We start from the raw sequence: 17,010 nt of genomic DNA, 5'->3' as shown, positions 1-17,010 counted from the left end.
GTTACCCAAAGAACATAACAATAAAGGGTGATTTACAGGCCACCCCAAAGAAAAACCAGCAAACTTGATATAAGCACTCCTTGTGAACTGGGGCCATAAAGATAACCACTCTTGTGTTGCCTCCGAGTTCCAGCCAGTGCAAAAAATTGAATGGTGGTTATATATATGGCAAGGTGAATAATCGACGCTCATTGGCAGGTGATAAAAATCACATTTTACTAGCACCTACAATTAGTGTAGTGCAAATGTATTCAATATAGCCTATGCAACGACATACAACGATGCAGCGAAAACATTCATTTTTAATCACAATTACCCAAATAACTGTGACAAAAAGTTACAATTAGTGCTGGGTAATCATACATGACAATCTGTCCAATGATATAAGTTGATGCTGCAGCACAAAGCTGAATTTCAGTGACAGTTAACAGTGATTATTAACTAAACTTAGCCGAGTGCAGTTATACTAGACATTACCCATCCATCGATATATGATGGTGCTGTAGTGTGTTCAATTTTTAACCACAATTAACTAATGGTAATCAAGACCTGCATTCAGTCCAGTGCAATTGTACAACTGTTCTCTTTTCTATTCCTTATTGTCTTTAGAGTGATAGCTCTATGTACAATACCGGGGACCTTTTTAATATCTCCGGATGACCCCCAAGCTCAGGAAAGGTCAAACTGGGACTTAACCTGCATATTGACAAGTCTTGCATAGTATATAGTGTGCTATAAACTAGTTCATGATCACGTAACTAACTGATTGTTTTAATAATTATGTGTCATAATTATTTGCTGGTAATTAGCTAATTGTGATAGAACTTGATTTGTCAATGAGATGCATTTGTGTAAAAAACAAGACTGAAGCATTGCAATCACAAAACAGCACATTTTTTGTTCATGCTGCATGTATTCACAATGTGCTTTGGTGGCAGAAAACGATGCAGTACTACATGCTATAAATACTGCACAGCATGATGGGTGCACACATTGCTGATGCGTTCGCTGTGTAGTACTCTGATACTATTTCAATTAAAGGCAATTTTTAGAGCATCGGCTGAAGAAAATTGTTCAGTAACCATGCACTTCTTGCACTTTACTTGAGAAGACAGCCGTCATTTTATCCAGTAAGGCCATAATCTGCTGCAGTGGGATGTGTACAGTCGTGAGCAAAGTGGTATATAAACAGAGTTTGGGAAAACTGCATCTAATGCCGTCTCTAGCAATGGTGTCTAGCATGCATGTGTTATTGTCTCTAGCGACGATAACACATGCATGCGAATACAATGGAGCACTGCCACAATTGTCTCAGTGATTTGGAATAATTTTTATTAAACATATTAAAATGACCTAAACAAAAAGCTGTATAATGATCTCAGCCCTGCTTGCCGGACAAAATGAGAGCTCAAGCAATTGCGGCTGCTATTCATATGCTTGCATCACAAAACACTGCTTGATCAAATTATTTTTTATAAAAAAGGAGGCACATGTAACTAGCTGTTTTGAGAAACTTTAGTTAAACCTGTGTCCGTTTCCCAAGGAGCCTGAATCAGGCAAGCACCAAGACTTGTGCACAGAGCGCAATATCTTCTTCACAGCACAGCGCCTCTGCCGAGTGTTTCCTCTCCAAAGCAATAGAGATGGCTACGGTGAGGGTGCAGTGGTTGGAGGCTTGGCAGTTGTCTCGTTGTCCAGCGCCCGCTCCAGGCGCCGTGCCTCAGAACGCAGCCGGTCGGGTCGCTCAGCAACAGCGTGCAGTGATCGCTCCAGCTCAGCGCTCAGGCCGTCGCCTCGGCCCTGCGTGCACAGTCAGCCACAAGCTGAATCCCCGCCAAGATACCCTCTCAGCCTCTGTCTTTGAAACTGTGCAAACAAGACAAGGACCGATGATGGTATTTCTGTGATTGCTAAGAAGGCCACCATGCTGCAGACCCACCAACCATTGGGATACCTTGCGATGCAAGCAAAGTAAGAATGATTGCAAGTGCAAAACTTACTTGCATCTTTCAAGATCAGGCGTGCTATTTCTCATAGCCATACAATGGGAGGAGAGGGTGCCTTTTAGTGATGCCTGTCTGCAGTGCCCCCAAGCAAAACTGCGCTCCTCTGCAGCCAGTGTAGCGTGTAACTCTTAGTAGGTAAAAGGAGCACATGGAGCAGACATTTCAGCAGACAAAGCGGCTAAAAAAAAGACAAACCAAAAAATAACTGAATAGTTAGCTGTTACACATAAATAAAAAAAAATTGTGGCGATAAAACTCTGCCCCTAAAGGTATGATGATGTTAATGGATTCGCCTATATCTACTTTGCTACCTGCTTAATCTCTGCTCCTTAAATTCGTACCTTTACTATCCTCTTTAACACAGCTGCAAGCAGCCCAAATATGTGAAAGTGACGTATGTTGCTGGGCTAGTTCGTTTTGGATTATTACATGAAAGAAAAAACCTGGTGCTGCATTTACAGGCCTCCACAGACTTAACACGAATAACAAGAAGGCTGCCTTGCCGTGTGACTCAGCCCTTCCATGGAACCATGCGGAGATGTGGCCAAGCTTCTTTGGAACTGAAGACACAACTTGCACACTGTATCTCAGTCCCGCTTTCGTCAAACTTTGAGTCATTTTAGGGACGTATGGCACTGTTGCATAATTTTGTTTCTCTTTTGGTTTAGGGTCAGCGGTGCCTGCCTGATCTTTCTGAAACGCTTGAGCAAACCTTCGCTTACTGACACCAGACAGAAAGTAGAAAGCCGGTGCTTATCTATCTCGCCACCTGGTTGTGAAAGCAACTTTTGATGGTGTGAAAGCCAGGCTTCGAAATGGCCAATCTTAAGCATGTGGTCGCAATATCTCATTTTACAATTCTCGAGTGAGCAGACCCGTAGTTGAGCAAGGGCTTTGCTGTCCGGGTATCATGTCCAACACACGTGGTCCCTTAGGGGCCTCAACGTCAAGTCCAAAAAGCCCAGTTCATTGCCCTGTGGGAGGTAGAAGCCCAGTAACTGAAGAAAGGACTCAAGTGATATGCCACACTGGCGTCAAAACATACATTCATCACTCTCATCAATGATGCACTCCGACAGATTTAAGCAAAGTGGCCTGCGGAAGCGAGTAATAGAGATCAACCACATCGATGCTAATTGCGCTATACCCGATTTGGCTTTCGCCTACAAAAAACTATGCTACTGTCGATGAATTCTTGATTCTGAACGGCTCTTGAACGTGTAACTTGTTAAGATGTTGCTGCAAATACAGTTGAACCCAGATATATCGAACTCGAAGGGGATCGCGAAATAGTTTGATATATCGATAATTCGATATACAAAAATTGGCTTCGGACAACACTTACGATGCAAAAAACGATACCATATTTGTCGCGTAATCAACTCACTTGCATAATGAACCCACCCTCCACTTTTTCACTCGATAATTTGGGGGAGGAGCATTAGGGCCAGCTCGCTCACGATCTCAGCGACAGAGCAAAAAATTTCCAACTAGCATCGCTCGAGCCGCCGCGACGCTCATCAAAACAGGTTTTTGCGTCGCCGCAGCAGAAATCGCGAGCGTTTTCGCTTGCATGTCCATGGCACACGTCACTCCGTTTCGGTCGTCTCATCCACAGCTCATTTCTTGGCAGCGTGCCAAGATGCTGCGCAGCGATAACGTCACGGCGTGTTTATATTTTGATAGCTCCTGCGGCCGTGGGGAGCGAACTTGGCAGACTGCCCGTGATGGCTTGACTGCACAAGCCTGGTTCGATTTATCACGCCGCGCTCGGGGCGGGCGTAGTCCACTGCCACAAAATCATTGGAAAGCGTGATACAGTAGCTGGAAATGCTGTTTGAAGCGAAAAATGCTAAAAGCCGGTGTCATAATCACAGCTGAGCGCGTGCGTTCGTTGATTCATACATGGAAGGTTAAACGACTCCCGCAAAAAAAAAAATAAAATGCCGCTTCGTGCCGCCGCCGCGCGCAGAGGGTTCACAACACACGCTGGAGAAAGCGTCCGACGTTCTGTCTGAAAACGGGCTGAGCTGGCTTGGCGCATGCGTAGCGCGTGCTAATGCGAATGAAGGCCGGGAAAGAGGAAGGAGAGAGATAGCTCCGCAAAAGAATGCGCACACCCTTGCGCTTCGCTCTGTCGCGTTTTTTCCTTCTCGTTCCCACAGGTTCTCTCTGGTTCATTCACGCACATGGCTTGCAAACGTCACGTGCTGGCGCGAGGGAAACGATAACCGCAAATGAGCGCCATTGGGGAATGGGTGCGCCGCTGCCCTAGCCGAACTGTCCCCTCTCATTACTTCTGCGTGTGGCTTGAAAACGTCAAGCGGAAAACGGCCGAGGGTGATGCGATCGTCTTTGGGAACGGCACTCTTTCCAGTGCGTGGTGCGGAGTTCGATATATCGAACGACCGGTGAAATTGAGTTCGATATATGATGCGGCTTTCCTATAGTTTTACATGGGATTTTCAAGGGGATATTCCGTGAGTTCGATATAACCAAAATTCGATATATCCGGGTTCGACTTACAAGCAAATTTCAAGCTTCCAAGTTCCTTTTTCTGACACTATTGTACAAAAGGGCATGCATTGTTTGTGAGATTTAAAGTTAAATATATATCAACCTTGAGCCTTATCAATCGATTCTGTTGTTGGGACCGAAGTTCGGCGTCGAGCCCTCTCCGAATCCGGTTGAAAAAGTGGCCGCTGGAAGATCAGTGTCAAGCAAGGCAGAAGAGGACGAATGCTCACGATGTGTCTCTCAGTGTGTGAATTCGCTGGCTGGCCTGAAGGCAAGAAATCTGCCTGTATGTAATTGGGACCTGTCTTACGTTTCCTATCAACTGAAGGCCTGAGACCGGTTGTTGCTGACAAGAAAGGTTATTTTACAATTTTGGAAGGTATGTTCTCAGAGAAGAGTCTGGAAGCCATCCAGAAAAATTTTGTACTCTTTCTGTTGGACCCTCGAAGGAGAAAGAGAAGGTGAGGCTCCTCGCACAGAATTTGAACCTTGAACGCCTTTCTGCTAGGATAGAAAAGGCTCAGCTGCTCGAGCTTGATGTATTTTTTTACCATCAAATCTCACAAACAATGCATGTCCTTTCGTACAATAGTACCAGTAAAAGAAACTTGGCAGCATTAAATTTCCTTGTATTTGCAGCAACATCTTAACAAGTTACACATTCAAGACCCGTTCAGAATCAAGAATTCATCGCCAGAAGCACAGACTTTTGTAGGCGAAAGCCAAATCGGGTATAGCACATTTAGCATCAATGTGGTCGCTTCCGCAAGCCGCTTTGCTTCAATCTGTAGGAGTGCATCATTGATGACAGTGATGAATGAGTGTTTAGAAGCCAGTGTGGCATATCAGTTGAGTCCTTTCTTCAGTTACTAGGATTCTACCTGAAATCGACCTTTGCTTACTGATGTGGTGGCACATTTGTACACAAAGCTGGTGTCTGTATCGGGTCCTATGTGGCACCCTGCTTGAGTGACATTTTTCTCAAAAAAGTTGGCCGCCATATACAAGCCCAACTCAGAAAGCTAACTGCGCACGTGTTCCATTTTGTGGATGATTACCTTGTCATTGTCAAAGAAAGTGTGGCTCCTCTATTAGTACATCATCATATTCACGATAATGTACGAAAAGTTTTTGAGGGTTGTGCAATGGGTCTTTTCTTCACATTGGAACTCCCGCAGGGCAATGAACTGTGCTTTTTGGACTTGAGGTTGAGGCCTCTAAGGAACCACGTGTGTTGGACATGATACCCGGACAGCAAAGCCCTTGCTCAACTACTGGTCTGCTCACTCGAGAATTGTAAAATGAGGTATTGCGACCACATGCTTAGGATTGGCCATTTCGAAGTCTTGCTTTCACACCATCGAAAGTAGCTTTCACAACCAGGTGGCGAGACTGATAACCGCTGGCTTTCCGCCTTCTGTCTTCGTGTCAGTAAGCAAAGGTTTGCTCAAGCGTTTCAGGAAAGATCAGGCAGGCACTGCAGATCCTAAACCAAAAGAGAAACAAAATTATGCAACAGTGCCATACGTCCCCAAAATGACTCAGTTTGAAGAAGGTGGGACTGAGATACGGTGTACAAGTTGTGTCTACAGTTCCAAAGAAGCTTGGCCACATCTGCGCATGGGCAAATAAAAGTTATGAGTCACACGGCAAGGCAGGCTGCGGCATTCAGCCCAAGTTCAAGTATATCGAATGCGCCATAGGTGTTGTTTACAGCATTCCACTGAAGTACAGAACAGCATACATAGGCCAAATTGGCAGGTACCTTAATAAGAAATTATGGGAGCATTATCATTCCCTCTCATGTCAGCTCTTCAAAAACCCTGCCAAGCACTGCAATTCATGCCAAGGGTGTTCGCTTTTACTTGATAGGGCAGTAGTGCTATTCAGGCACAAAGATAAAATTACTCGAGAGCTGGCAGAGGCATATCAAATACAAAAAGCGGGGGACTCATGCGTTAGCAGCACCATATTGACTTTGCATGAAGAAGAATTCATGTTTATTGACTGCTCATGTTGATAGTTGATTGACCACAGGCATATGTTGTTTAAGCATGTGAATTTTAGCACAGTGACATTTTTTAAAAGAAAGGCGTAGTGCTTTGTGTGTCCTTTTCTTGTCCGTCGTCTTTTTTGCGCTGCTCCTGTGACTACACATAGTGTTGTTCATGGAATGTAGACAGAAGGCGCTGAAAAGGGACATTAACAAGCAGAGTGGTTGGTTTGTGGGATTTAACGTCCCAAAGAAACTCAGGCTATGAGACACGCCGTAGTGGAGGACTCCGGAAATTTCGACCACCTAGGGTTCTTTAACGTGCACTGACATCACACAGCACAAGGGCGTCTTGCTTTTTGCCTCCATTTAAAAGCGTTCGCCGAGGCCGGGATTCAATCCTGCGTCCTTAGGAACAGTAATCGAGTGCCGTAACCATTGCACCACCCCGGCGGGGTCAACGAGCAGAGTGGGAGGGGGTAGTCACCAGCAGAGATGGGATAGCGGATGCTTTTGAAGCAAAATTTTCACTAAGCCATGTAAAGCCAAGGTCGCCATGCGGAGCTGGAGCTGCTACTGCGTAACCATGGCGATCATGGGCTGTAACCATGGAAACCAGCATTCTGCTGCTGTGTTCGCTACAAGGGGAAGGAGGGTAGCGACATTTCAGCAGATGCGCATGCCGTGTGGAGAGGAGGAGAAAAGTAGAGCCCCCCTGCTCATGCGCACGCTGCTGTGGAGAGCTGATAGAGTGGAGCAGGAAAGCGTCTGCCGGCATTGCAAGTGCAAGGCATGAAAGGGGATTCTGCCTAGAACGCTGCTGAACTCTGATGTGTTCAACAGAATGTCGGTTGTGTTCGACACAATACTCAGTCATCTGTAGCCGAAGCTTCCACTCCACATTCGGTTCAGCAGCGCTGAACTCCTGCAATTTTATTTCCACTTGTTTACCTCTCCTCCTGTTGCCCTGTGTATCCACCGCTTACACCGACAGGCCGCTGAACTTGGACAAATGCCAGAATCCACAGTTGGCTCCAATTGGCTATTTCATTGTGCAGAATGGCTCTAGGATTTTATGTTTTTAACCTCAAAGGTCGTGGCCTATTACACACGAGCTTCCAAGTATTTCAGGTCAGCTATTTCTACTAGGGATATTCTCCTCAATAGTGGCAAGGAACTGTTGCCCTTCAAGTCGGCACAATAAAAAAATGTGAGGCAAGCTATCACCTCGTTATACACTGAATGTTCACTCTAGAAGTCCTGTCCGCATAAAATGCACGCTAGCTCAGATAATCATACCAGCCGCCTATTGGCTGCTGGCTTCCCTTTGGTAGGGTTGACTGCCATCACTGAATCCCTCCTTCCGGAAACAAAATGTGGCACTCAATCAAAGGTCTGAAGACAGGAGCTCCGTGGTCAAATCTGCAGTTATGCTTTGCATGCCTAAAATATCACACAATCTGAAGAGTGTGGCTGATAGATACAAGGTATTTGCTTTTTTTTTTCAGCTCCAAACTTTAGGGATTTGTGGCGTTCAAGCCCCGCACGGATAAAGGCAGAAATTAGTCAAGATAAGTATGCCAAATTCATCATGCAAGTTAGCAAGTGCACATCTCCACTGGAGAGAATAAAGATTCTAAGTAAGAACAAGAAAAAGGCATCCTGTGTGCACTCCTGTGTGCACTGAGCACCTTGGCAGAGTTTGACTTTTCGTGGTAATGCAATGTCACAGGCATAAGAAGTGTGAAAGTGGAAGTAGCACAATTCTATAAATACCCATGCTTCTCTTCAAAATAGATATGTGAAAGGCCACCGAACACAGATATCTCTAAAGCCCCATTTTAACCAAGCCATATGGACGTGACTGCATGGCTTCCGAGTATAGCATGTCTTATCACTAAAGGGTGCTAGAAGGTTTGATTGTCCTCTCATCCAACTATTTAAAAGTAGAAGCTCAAGCTGGCAGCGTTTACAATGTCTTGTGCTGTCGCATTACCCGCTGACCAGTCAGCATGCGACTGTCACCTGCCAGAGCTATGTCCGTGGCTTTTCGCTCACAAGGCTCGATGTTCTGCAGAACACGACCTTTGTGATTTTAATATGCAGATCAAAATGGCTTCCAGCTAAGTTTTTAATTAGAATAAAAGAAAATTACAAGCGGCGAGAAGAAATTGAGCAAGTTGCCACAACAATTTCCAAGGTTGACATAAGTGTGTATTGCAATTTCAGTCTCAAATAAGGCTGTGTGCATGAATACCACAGTGAGTGAAATCACCATACTATCCAAGGCTAAACACGGTACCAGTGTAAAAGACACATTACAAAGTCTTGACGTTAATTAGAAGAATGATTTCTGAGCTGGCTTATCATTACCTTGATCCATTTTCATTTCCTGCGACTTTTCAAGCTGTGCTTAGTGCCTAAATGTGCCTTATCAGGATGACCTGTGCTATTTTTTAACTACTCCATGTTCTAGCCTAAACTGGTGACCATTTTACTGTTCTATCTATCCAAAGGTTACTCCTATTCACGTGCCTTTTCCCGTTCATCCCAAGCAGGCGAACAGCAAAAACACACAAAACGATTCTCTGTCTTCGAAGACGTTTGCAACTATGTTAATAATAGCGTGCGTATACATGTTAAGCTTTAGCTTTGCTGTTCGAAACATGTTTGCTTGCAAGTTCGATGGCAGACAGTGAAATGCCTACCCCTTGGATACCTGCAATTTCGCCCTGCCAATAGATTTGCAAAGATCTGGGTGGTTTGCGGGCATGATGCAGATGCTTCTTCCATCTGGAGGCGGGCGAGCCAGTCAGCAGCGGCAGGAGGCAGGCACCCCGGCGTATCCCGGCTGGACAATGGGCACGTCACCACACAGTGCTCGCGCCAGGGCAATCGCCAGCAGGGCGAGCAACAGCACCGTCTCCAGTGTGCACAGCCGTAACACCACAGGGAAGGCAGCCTACGCGGCACCCGGCAGATGTCCGGGTGATTCTGTCTACCAGGTGGGCCACTTACTGTACACACAGTGTCTGTCCAACACTTTAAATACAGGTGCTTTTAGGTATTTTGTATATATAAACACATATTATATAGAGACCTCAGGATTCATGGACGCATCAATTAGACAAGCTTTTTTCTACGGTGACTGACCCTGGCTTTGACATGAGCAACTGCGTAGCCCACATCTATCAGGCAGCACCCACTGTGCGCAAGATAAACGGCAAAACAGAAGACGGCTCACTATAAAAGCGGGTGCTTTCCATCAACACATCAATAAGATGTGCTTTTTTCTGTCATGATTAATTCTAGCTGTTATGTGAGCAACTGCGCGACCCTCGCCTATCAGGCAGCAATCATCGTGAGCATGACAGAGCGAAGCATAAGATAAGCATAAAATTGAAGCCAGCGCCACGGCTCATAGTAAAATCAGGTGCTTTACATAGACACCTCAGGATTCGTGAACGCATCCATAAAACATGCTTTTTTCTGTGGTGATTAACCCTGGTCGTTAAATGAGCAATATGCGTGGCCCTCGTCTATTGGAAAGCGATCATCATGCATATGACAAACAGCAACAACAAAATATAAGATCGAAGAGATCTACAATTGGACAATATGCAATTTTAACCATACTTAAGCTGCCGTCATTCCATGCAGCGCTCTAGGTGATCAAGGGACTCGTACGGGCCCCGAAACGTTGTATTTCCTTTTTCAAAAACATTTTGGTGAGTGTTTGTTTCTGCAAAGACCGAAGCCAGTGCGACCGCTTCCCGTAAAAGCGGGTGCTGGCTATAGGATTCATGGGTGCATCAACAAGACACGCTGTTTTCTGCGCCGAGTGATCTTGGTCATTACAAGAGCTACTGCACAGCCTACACTCATCAGGCAGCAATCAGCGTTCCCATGACATGTGCAGAAATGTTCACCAAAACAAGCACCACTGCTTACTGTAAGAGCGGATGCTTGCCAGCTACACCTCAGGATTCCTGGAAATGTGCCTCCTCCTGTTTACAGAAGGAATTTTCAATTGGTTCTCAAATAGTACTTTTTATGCGCGAGAGTATTGGGCTCATTTCCTGCTTCTGTTTTCTACCTTTTCATAGTTTTTAATGCTTTCTTAACCTCGTCTCTTTCGTCACTGACAGAACGCGCAACTGCTTTTCACTACTGCCAATCTCATTATTGTCCTGACTATTTCGGCTACTGTAAAGATCAGTATATAACTCCTCGGCTACTTCACTATCTTGTCCATATTCTTGTTGGAATCATTTTGTTAGCGGTAAAAACATGGACAGTGCATGGTAAAGATCCCCAGGAGGTCGAAATTTCCGGAGATCTCCACTATGATGATAGCCTGAGTAACTTTGAGATGTTAAACCCCATAAACCAGACCAAACCTATATTTTACTTCAAGAAATAATATTTTGTTACTTATGGGTTATGAATTGTGCAAAATATATACACTTGCTCTTCCAGCTACATATGCTAAACTTTATGAGGTTGTGGGTTTGGATCCTACTGGCAGCATCTGGGTTTTTCTTTTTTTTTTGCTTTCTAATCAATCAAGTTTCAGCCATAAAATAATTAATATTGTTTCCTCGTTGATCAATGCTACAAATTAGAAAGTATAAATACTCCCTTATTCTTTCCTTGGTTTTAGTAACTGCTGGCTTTTTTCATGTCTTTAACTTTGTACTATTCTTTCTGGCAGCCATTGATAATATATGTATGAATAAGTATGAAAAGAATTCTGCGCTCTTTACATACCTGCCTGTCACATCTGGATACATGAACAGTGTGCACTGTTCCTTTATGCTCCATCAATTCCTATACCCCCAAAGTCGTTTGCAGCATTGCCAAAGGTAAGGTTCAGTTCAGTTCAGTCGTTCCAACTCTTCGTGACCCTATGAACCATGTCACGCCACGCTTTCCGGTCTCTCACTATCTTCCTAACATCACATAACTTCATCTGCAGTGCCTCGAGGATGCCATCTAACCATCGCGTTCGCTGCCTACCCCTTCTCCGGCGACCCTCAACCTTTCCCAACATCAAATCTTTCTCCAGCGACTCCTCTCTTCTCATCAGATGACCAAAGTAGCTGAGCTTTAACTTAAGAATTTGACCCTCCAATGAGCAGTCAGGGTTTATGGTCGACAATATTGACTGATTTGATCTTCTGGCAGTCAAGGAACTCTCAAGAGTCTTCGCCAACACCACAATTCAAACGCGTCAATTCTTTGGTGGTCAGCCTTTTTCACAGTCCAACTCTTGCATCCATACATCACAACTGGAAAGACCATAGAACGAGTAATACGGATCTTGGTTGGCAGACTAATGTCTCTGCTCTTTACTAGGCGGTCAGGGCTAACCATTGCTCTCTTTCCCAGAAGCAGGCGTCTCCTAATTTCATGGCTGCAGTCTCCTTCCGAGGTAATCTTGGAGCCCAAGAAGAGAAAATCTGTCACAGCTTCCACTTCCTGTCCATTGATGCTCCAGGACTTGATAGGGCAAGACGCCATGATCTTTGTCTTTTTAATGTTCAGTTTAAGCCCAAACTTCTCACTCTCTTCTTGTATGCGCATCAGAAGTCTCTTGAGTTCCACTTCACTTTCTGCCATTAAAGTGGTATCATCCGCATATCTAAGGTTGTTGATACGTTTTCCAGCAATCTTCACTCCAGCTGAACACTCGTCCAGACCGGCCTTCCTCATGATGCACTCTGCAAAGGCAAGGTGACCTGGCCCAATTCTGGCACCTCTCACCTCAGCACGCTATAACAGATATGTGTGCTCCTACTGTTGACCCCACTAATTGGGGGGGGGGGGGGGAGGCATGTATGAGCACTATTTCCTACTATAGTGCATAGTATTCTAAATGGTGCAGGTCACCCTTGCTTTTCACAGAGCTGCTAACAGCTTCTGAAAGGGAGTATCAGTTTGTGAATTAAACATTTTGCTTAATACCTGCTACAGAATAAAACTGCCATCTTGAAAGTGTTCAGCCTTATTATCCTTGGCTGCAAATCATAGTGCTCAATTTTGCCTTCTGCGCTTTGCATTCAGGCTGATGGTGATAATAACTACATGCACTGGAAATTGTCCAAGCCTGACAGCCATAGAGATGCATTGATAAGTGGAGACAGGTTTGCAGAAATAATCAGTTGCGTATCTCCAATATTGTTTGTAATAAAGAACATGAAAAATGTTTAGCCTTTCGATAACAGTGCTTTGCTTTGGCATACTTTTGTTTTGATTTTCAGAAAATCATCCCAATTTTGGCTGCAACTCTTGCCTTAAGAATACTGCTTGCCCCGAGGCTGTGCCAGTAGGACCAGATTGAAAACGTCTTGAATACTGGAAGCAGCATTAGTTTCATCAATAAAATTGCCATCAATGTGATGCATTGTACTTTGTAGCCATTAGTTGCTTTATAGAGGCATGCATCCCACATACTTGGGGCACATGCCCAATTTCAAGTATTTCATGGGCTCGTATAAGTGCATGGAGTCAGCCAGATTTATCAATTGCCTGCAGTAATCATAGATTGCTTTCTAAGTAGAGGAGGCATCACTTTCTAATGTCTCCAGCAGATACGCCAATGGATATCTGGCGTGGATCTCCGTGGGAGTTTCAAACAATTATTTTTGCCCATTTTGTCGGAGATCTGTGAGAGGTCCTTCGAATGTCCGCAGATCTCCGATGGATATCCGTATGTTCAGAACTAGACGTACACCGAACGTCCAATGTACATCCGGTGGTTGATTGGGTGTTCAGTGCGGGCAGTGAAACGCATTCGAATCACGGGTTTTGCGATGACAGGACTGAAGGGGTGGCAGCGGCGCATACTTTTGTGTGCTGGCCATGGGCAGACTGAACATGGATTTGGAGAAACTTCACCAGCTGAAAAGAACTAAGTTTGACTAACATGCGCATATAACAGCAAGTCAAGAGGTGTACCGCTTCGTTCAAAAAAATGTGTCTGTTCCTCTAATGTCGCAAGGTATGCTCTTGCACCAATGTATGTTTATTTGGGCGTTCCTTTTAGTTTTGGACCAAAAGAGCGATGGGCAATAGCTCAGTAATCAGCAACACAATGCTAACCCCTCCCCCTTTCGCGGCACACGTACATGGCAGAAGGAAACGTTGGACATGTGCCTTTTTATATGCGGGAGCGCTTGTTGCTAAAACAAGGTAACTCTCATAATGTAAGTATAATATGCTTCTAATTGCATGCTTTAATAACACAGCAAGAGCCCGTTGATTTCGGCCTCCTCAATAATGTCTAGATGAAGCCCAAAACAAGTCCAAGAATCACTAAGGTCACATATTATAATGAAGGCTTCTCAAAGAAAAAAAAATATGTGAATAAAATATTTTTGCTGAAGAAAAAAAAGATCTCAGTAACCATCATCCACGGCCTGCTTGCAAGAGTGCAGCTGACACTACGAATAGCAGACAACATGACATGGGGATATCTCATGATGTCATCGGCCAACAGTTGCCAGACCAGAAAGCTGATTTCAGTATTAATAATAAAGATTCATTTTAAAGATATCACTGTACCGAATGAGCTCAAATTTCGAGGATTTATAATTTGACGTGTGAAGTGAAATGCAATAATCAGTTTATGCTCAATTGTTAAATGACATGACCCTTTTAAAGGCTGCCAAAACCAGCGGATGTGGGATTCTGCGGCCAGGTGTTTCATGCACTAAGTTTGATTGTGCTCTCTTCTAGGTGAGTAACCTTTGCCCTGATACAAGCTTGAGCTTTGTTGTAATTGGCTGCAGATCGAGGAGAAACTTGCTGTTGTGCATTGCTGTTGTGTGTGAACATGTACCGCGTTCGCATTGGCTCTTTTGATGTGGTTGATGTGGCTTGATGTGGATAGTTTGATGTGGCTGAAGGCTGGGTGTTGGTGCCCCGGCATGAGAGCAACTATTGCTTTGATCCGGTCAGGTAGAACTAAACCCGTCCTGACTGATCGGAAGAAAATTGCGGTAACAATCAGCAACCTTGAAAACACTATCAGTTCTAATGATCATCATCGGAAGAAAATTGAATTGCCAATTGAAACGACCGTTTCGGGGATGTACTTGACGTTACCAACCGAGTATCAAGACTTGAAGGGAAAAGTAGTGAATTTACTGGAGTAACTGAGGAAGTCAATGCAATTAAATGTCATACAGCCGAACCCGGATATATCGAACTCGAAGAGGATCATGAAATAGTTTGAGATATCGATAATTGAATATACAAAAACTGGCTTGAGACGCCACTTGCAATCGTTAAAAATGATACCGTATTTGTCGTGTAATCAACTCACACACATAACGAATCCACTGGCCACTTTTTCCCCTAAGAATTTGAAAAAACAAAAAAATCGTTAGGGGCGGTTCACATGCAAGTGAATGAGTGAACTCAGCGACGAGCGGCAGCAACAGAGCGAAAAATTTCCAACTTGTTGGAACTGCGTCGCTCAAGCTGCCGCGAAAGCTTAAAACAGGTTTTTGCGTCGCCACGGCAGTAATCACAAACGTTTTCGCTTGAATGTGAAACAGCCAGTCGGTGGTACATCCTTCCATTTCAGCTGCTGCATCCACAGCTCACTTAAAGGTCCACAAACACGGTCGCCAAGAAAGGTAAACAACGCCATAACACTGATGGATATTGAACCACCCATCATTCTCCCACAAAAATTTTCGATCTAGCTTCTGCAACACCAGAGATATCGGCGATTAAAAATGACCCATCCAATTTTCCTCTCAACTTGTATGCCGAAGGGAGCTATTAAAAAAAACACAAGCAAGAGTTCAAAGATGTGCCCAGAAATACGTCACTTCGACGAACTTCCGATTGCCGTGTGCTCGCTCGCTCGCTGGCGTACTCTGGTCAACCCGTCCTTGCTCGCACATGCCTGATGCACCTGAGGAGTTTGCCAGTTCGTGCAGCGTAACCGCGGTTACGCAAAACCGTGGTTAGCCCGTGTTACACGGCAGACCAAACCATTGTTACACCACTAACCGCGGTTATCGCAAACCGAGCTTGGCGACATCGGTTTGTGTCGTTAGCCGAGGTTATGGCGGCGTCTGTTGACGGAGGCTACTCGTCAACACCAGAGTGCCGTACGAGCGGGTCTGCTTCACAAAGTCATTCATTTGCCTACTGTATCCCATTTAAAAATCGATGTATAGAATATGTGGTGTCTACTGTGCCGCCCGACGTCTTCGATTACGGCCGACAGCGCAGCGACTGCATACTGAAGCCTTGTCCTGCCTGCAGTATCGTTTGAACGACTTGTTGCTGAGCAGAACGTCAAAAACTGCGCGGCCTTAGCTGTAATGAAACTACACGAGTTTGCAACACCTGCAGCACGGGATGCCGCAAGTAGGCTGAGATACGTTACACTTTACCGCGGGGGTGGGGCACGTGAGCGCGGCGAACAATGGCACCGTGCGTGACCGTCCCAAGTCGTCGCTAGGCCTAAATTGTTTCGCTTCGAAGCCGCGGCGGTCGGCGCTTTGGAACTGATCGAAGCTGTCGTAAATCGTGTACTTATGAAACTGCCTTATTGTGAATCCTATCCTACCATAGTAAAAGAATCATAGGATTAACTCTGGCGACGCATTATTCGCAGAGCTAGTATGAGCAGTCGGATAAGCCGAAACGTACCAGAGGCAGCTGGCTTGAGAAAAACTTGCTTGTGCTATCGCTCTTACCAGCAATTTGCTGCTGGTCAGCGATTCTCACGAGGGCTTCATACTTAATAATGCCGCGAAACCTTCAAACAGTATTTGTTGTTTTTTAACAGCCGCCGGCATACAGGCTTATCACTCTGATTCTGGACCGCGTATCAGTTCTGTAATATTTGTTTGTTAATGCTCGATGTCGCAAGTCACACCTTTATCAGTTTTGTTGTAGCGAAAGATGCACCGAGATCTGTCTCGAAGGTTCCGGCCACTCGGGTGTCTTTCCACAATGTTCGAGCCCGTGCTGGTAGCTGTTTGCGACGTTATCTAGATTGTTCTGTGCAGCCTTTAAATTGAGCGTTGCCGAGCGTGACGAGCATTCTTTGTTCGACGATCGACGAGCACGTTTGTTTCTATCGCCACCGCCGAGTTGCTTAGTTCTTTTGCGGGCGCAAGTCAGCCCAAATAAAGAGTTTCTTTAGTGCAATCATCGACCCTTCATTTGTGTCGTCGACCTCGTCACCACTACGTGACATCTGGTGGAGGTGCTGTCTTTGATCCTTCAAGCGAAGACTCAAGCCGTGTTCCTGTCACCCTGGAAGACCAGCCTACAGGTCACCGAGCCAGCCGCCGACTCCAAGGCCTACAACCCGAACACGGTCTGCTGCCTGACCCCATTCGATCTCGGAAGGCATCGACGCTGACAATGGCCCAGCCTACAGCACCGGTTGTTTTCGTCCAACCCCGCGAGCCCCCCTGCTTCCATGGACGACCGGATGAAGATGCGGGAGATTGGATGGAC

General features: G+C 45.3%; 1 protein-coding gene across 7 annotated transcripts in view; it reads right to left on the bottom strand.

Annotated features, from left to right (window-relative positions):
- Positions 1-374: 374 nt before the first annotated feature.
- The window catches only part of LOC146201321 (uncharacterized), a 464,239-nt gene continuing 447,603 nt past the window's right edge, over positions 375-17,010 (bottom strand). For 6 of the 7 annotated variants that reach the window (XM_084595762.1, XM_084595764.1, XM_084595767.1 and 3 more), the window contains one exon: positions 375-1,800. In XM_084595762.1, coding sequence (XP_084451888.1) covers positions 1,648-1,800 — 153 coding nt within the window. In that variant the 3' untranslated portion in view covers positions 375-1,647. Of the gene's footprint in view, positions 1,801-9,235; positions 9,479-17,010 lie in introns of all 7 variants that reach the window. The other variant, XR_014705310.1, reaches the window with a different exon arrangement.

Source organism: Amblyomma maculatum, chromosome 2 (genome assembly GCF_055883805.1).
Source record: "Amblyomma maculatum isolate TAMU_Amacu chromosome 2, ASM5588380v1, whole genome shotgun sequence".
Lineage (NCBI taxonomy): Eukaryota > Metazoa > Arthropoda > Arachnida > Ixodida > Ixodidae > Amblyomma > Amblyomma maculatum.
Note: the sequence above shows the minus strand (reverse complement) of the source record. Positions and strands in the feature narration are given on the sequence as shown.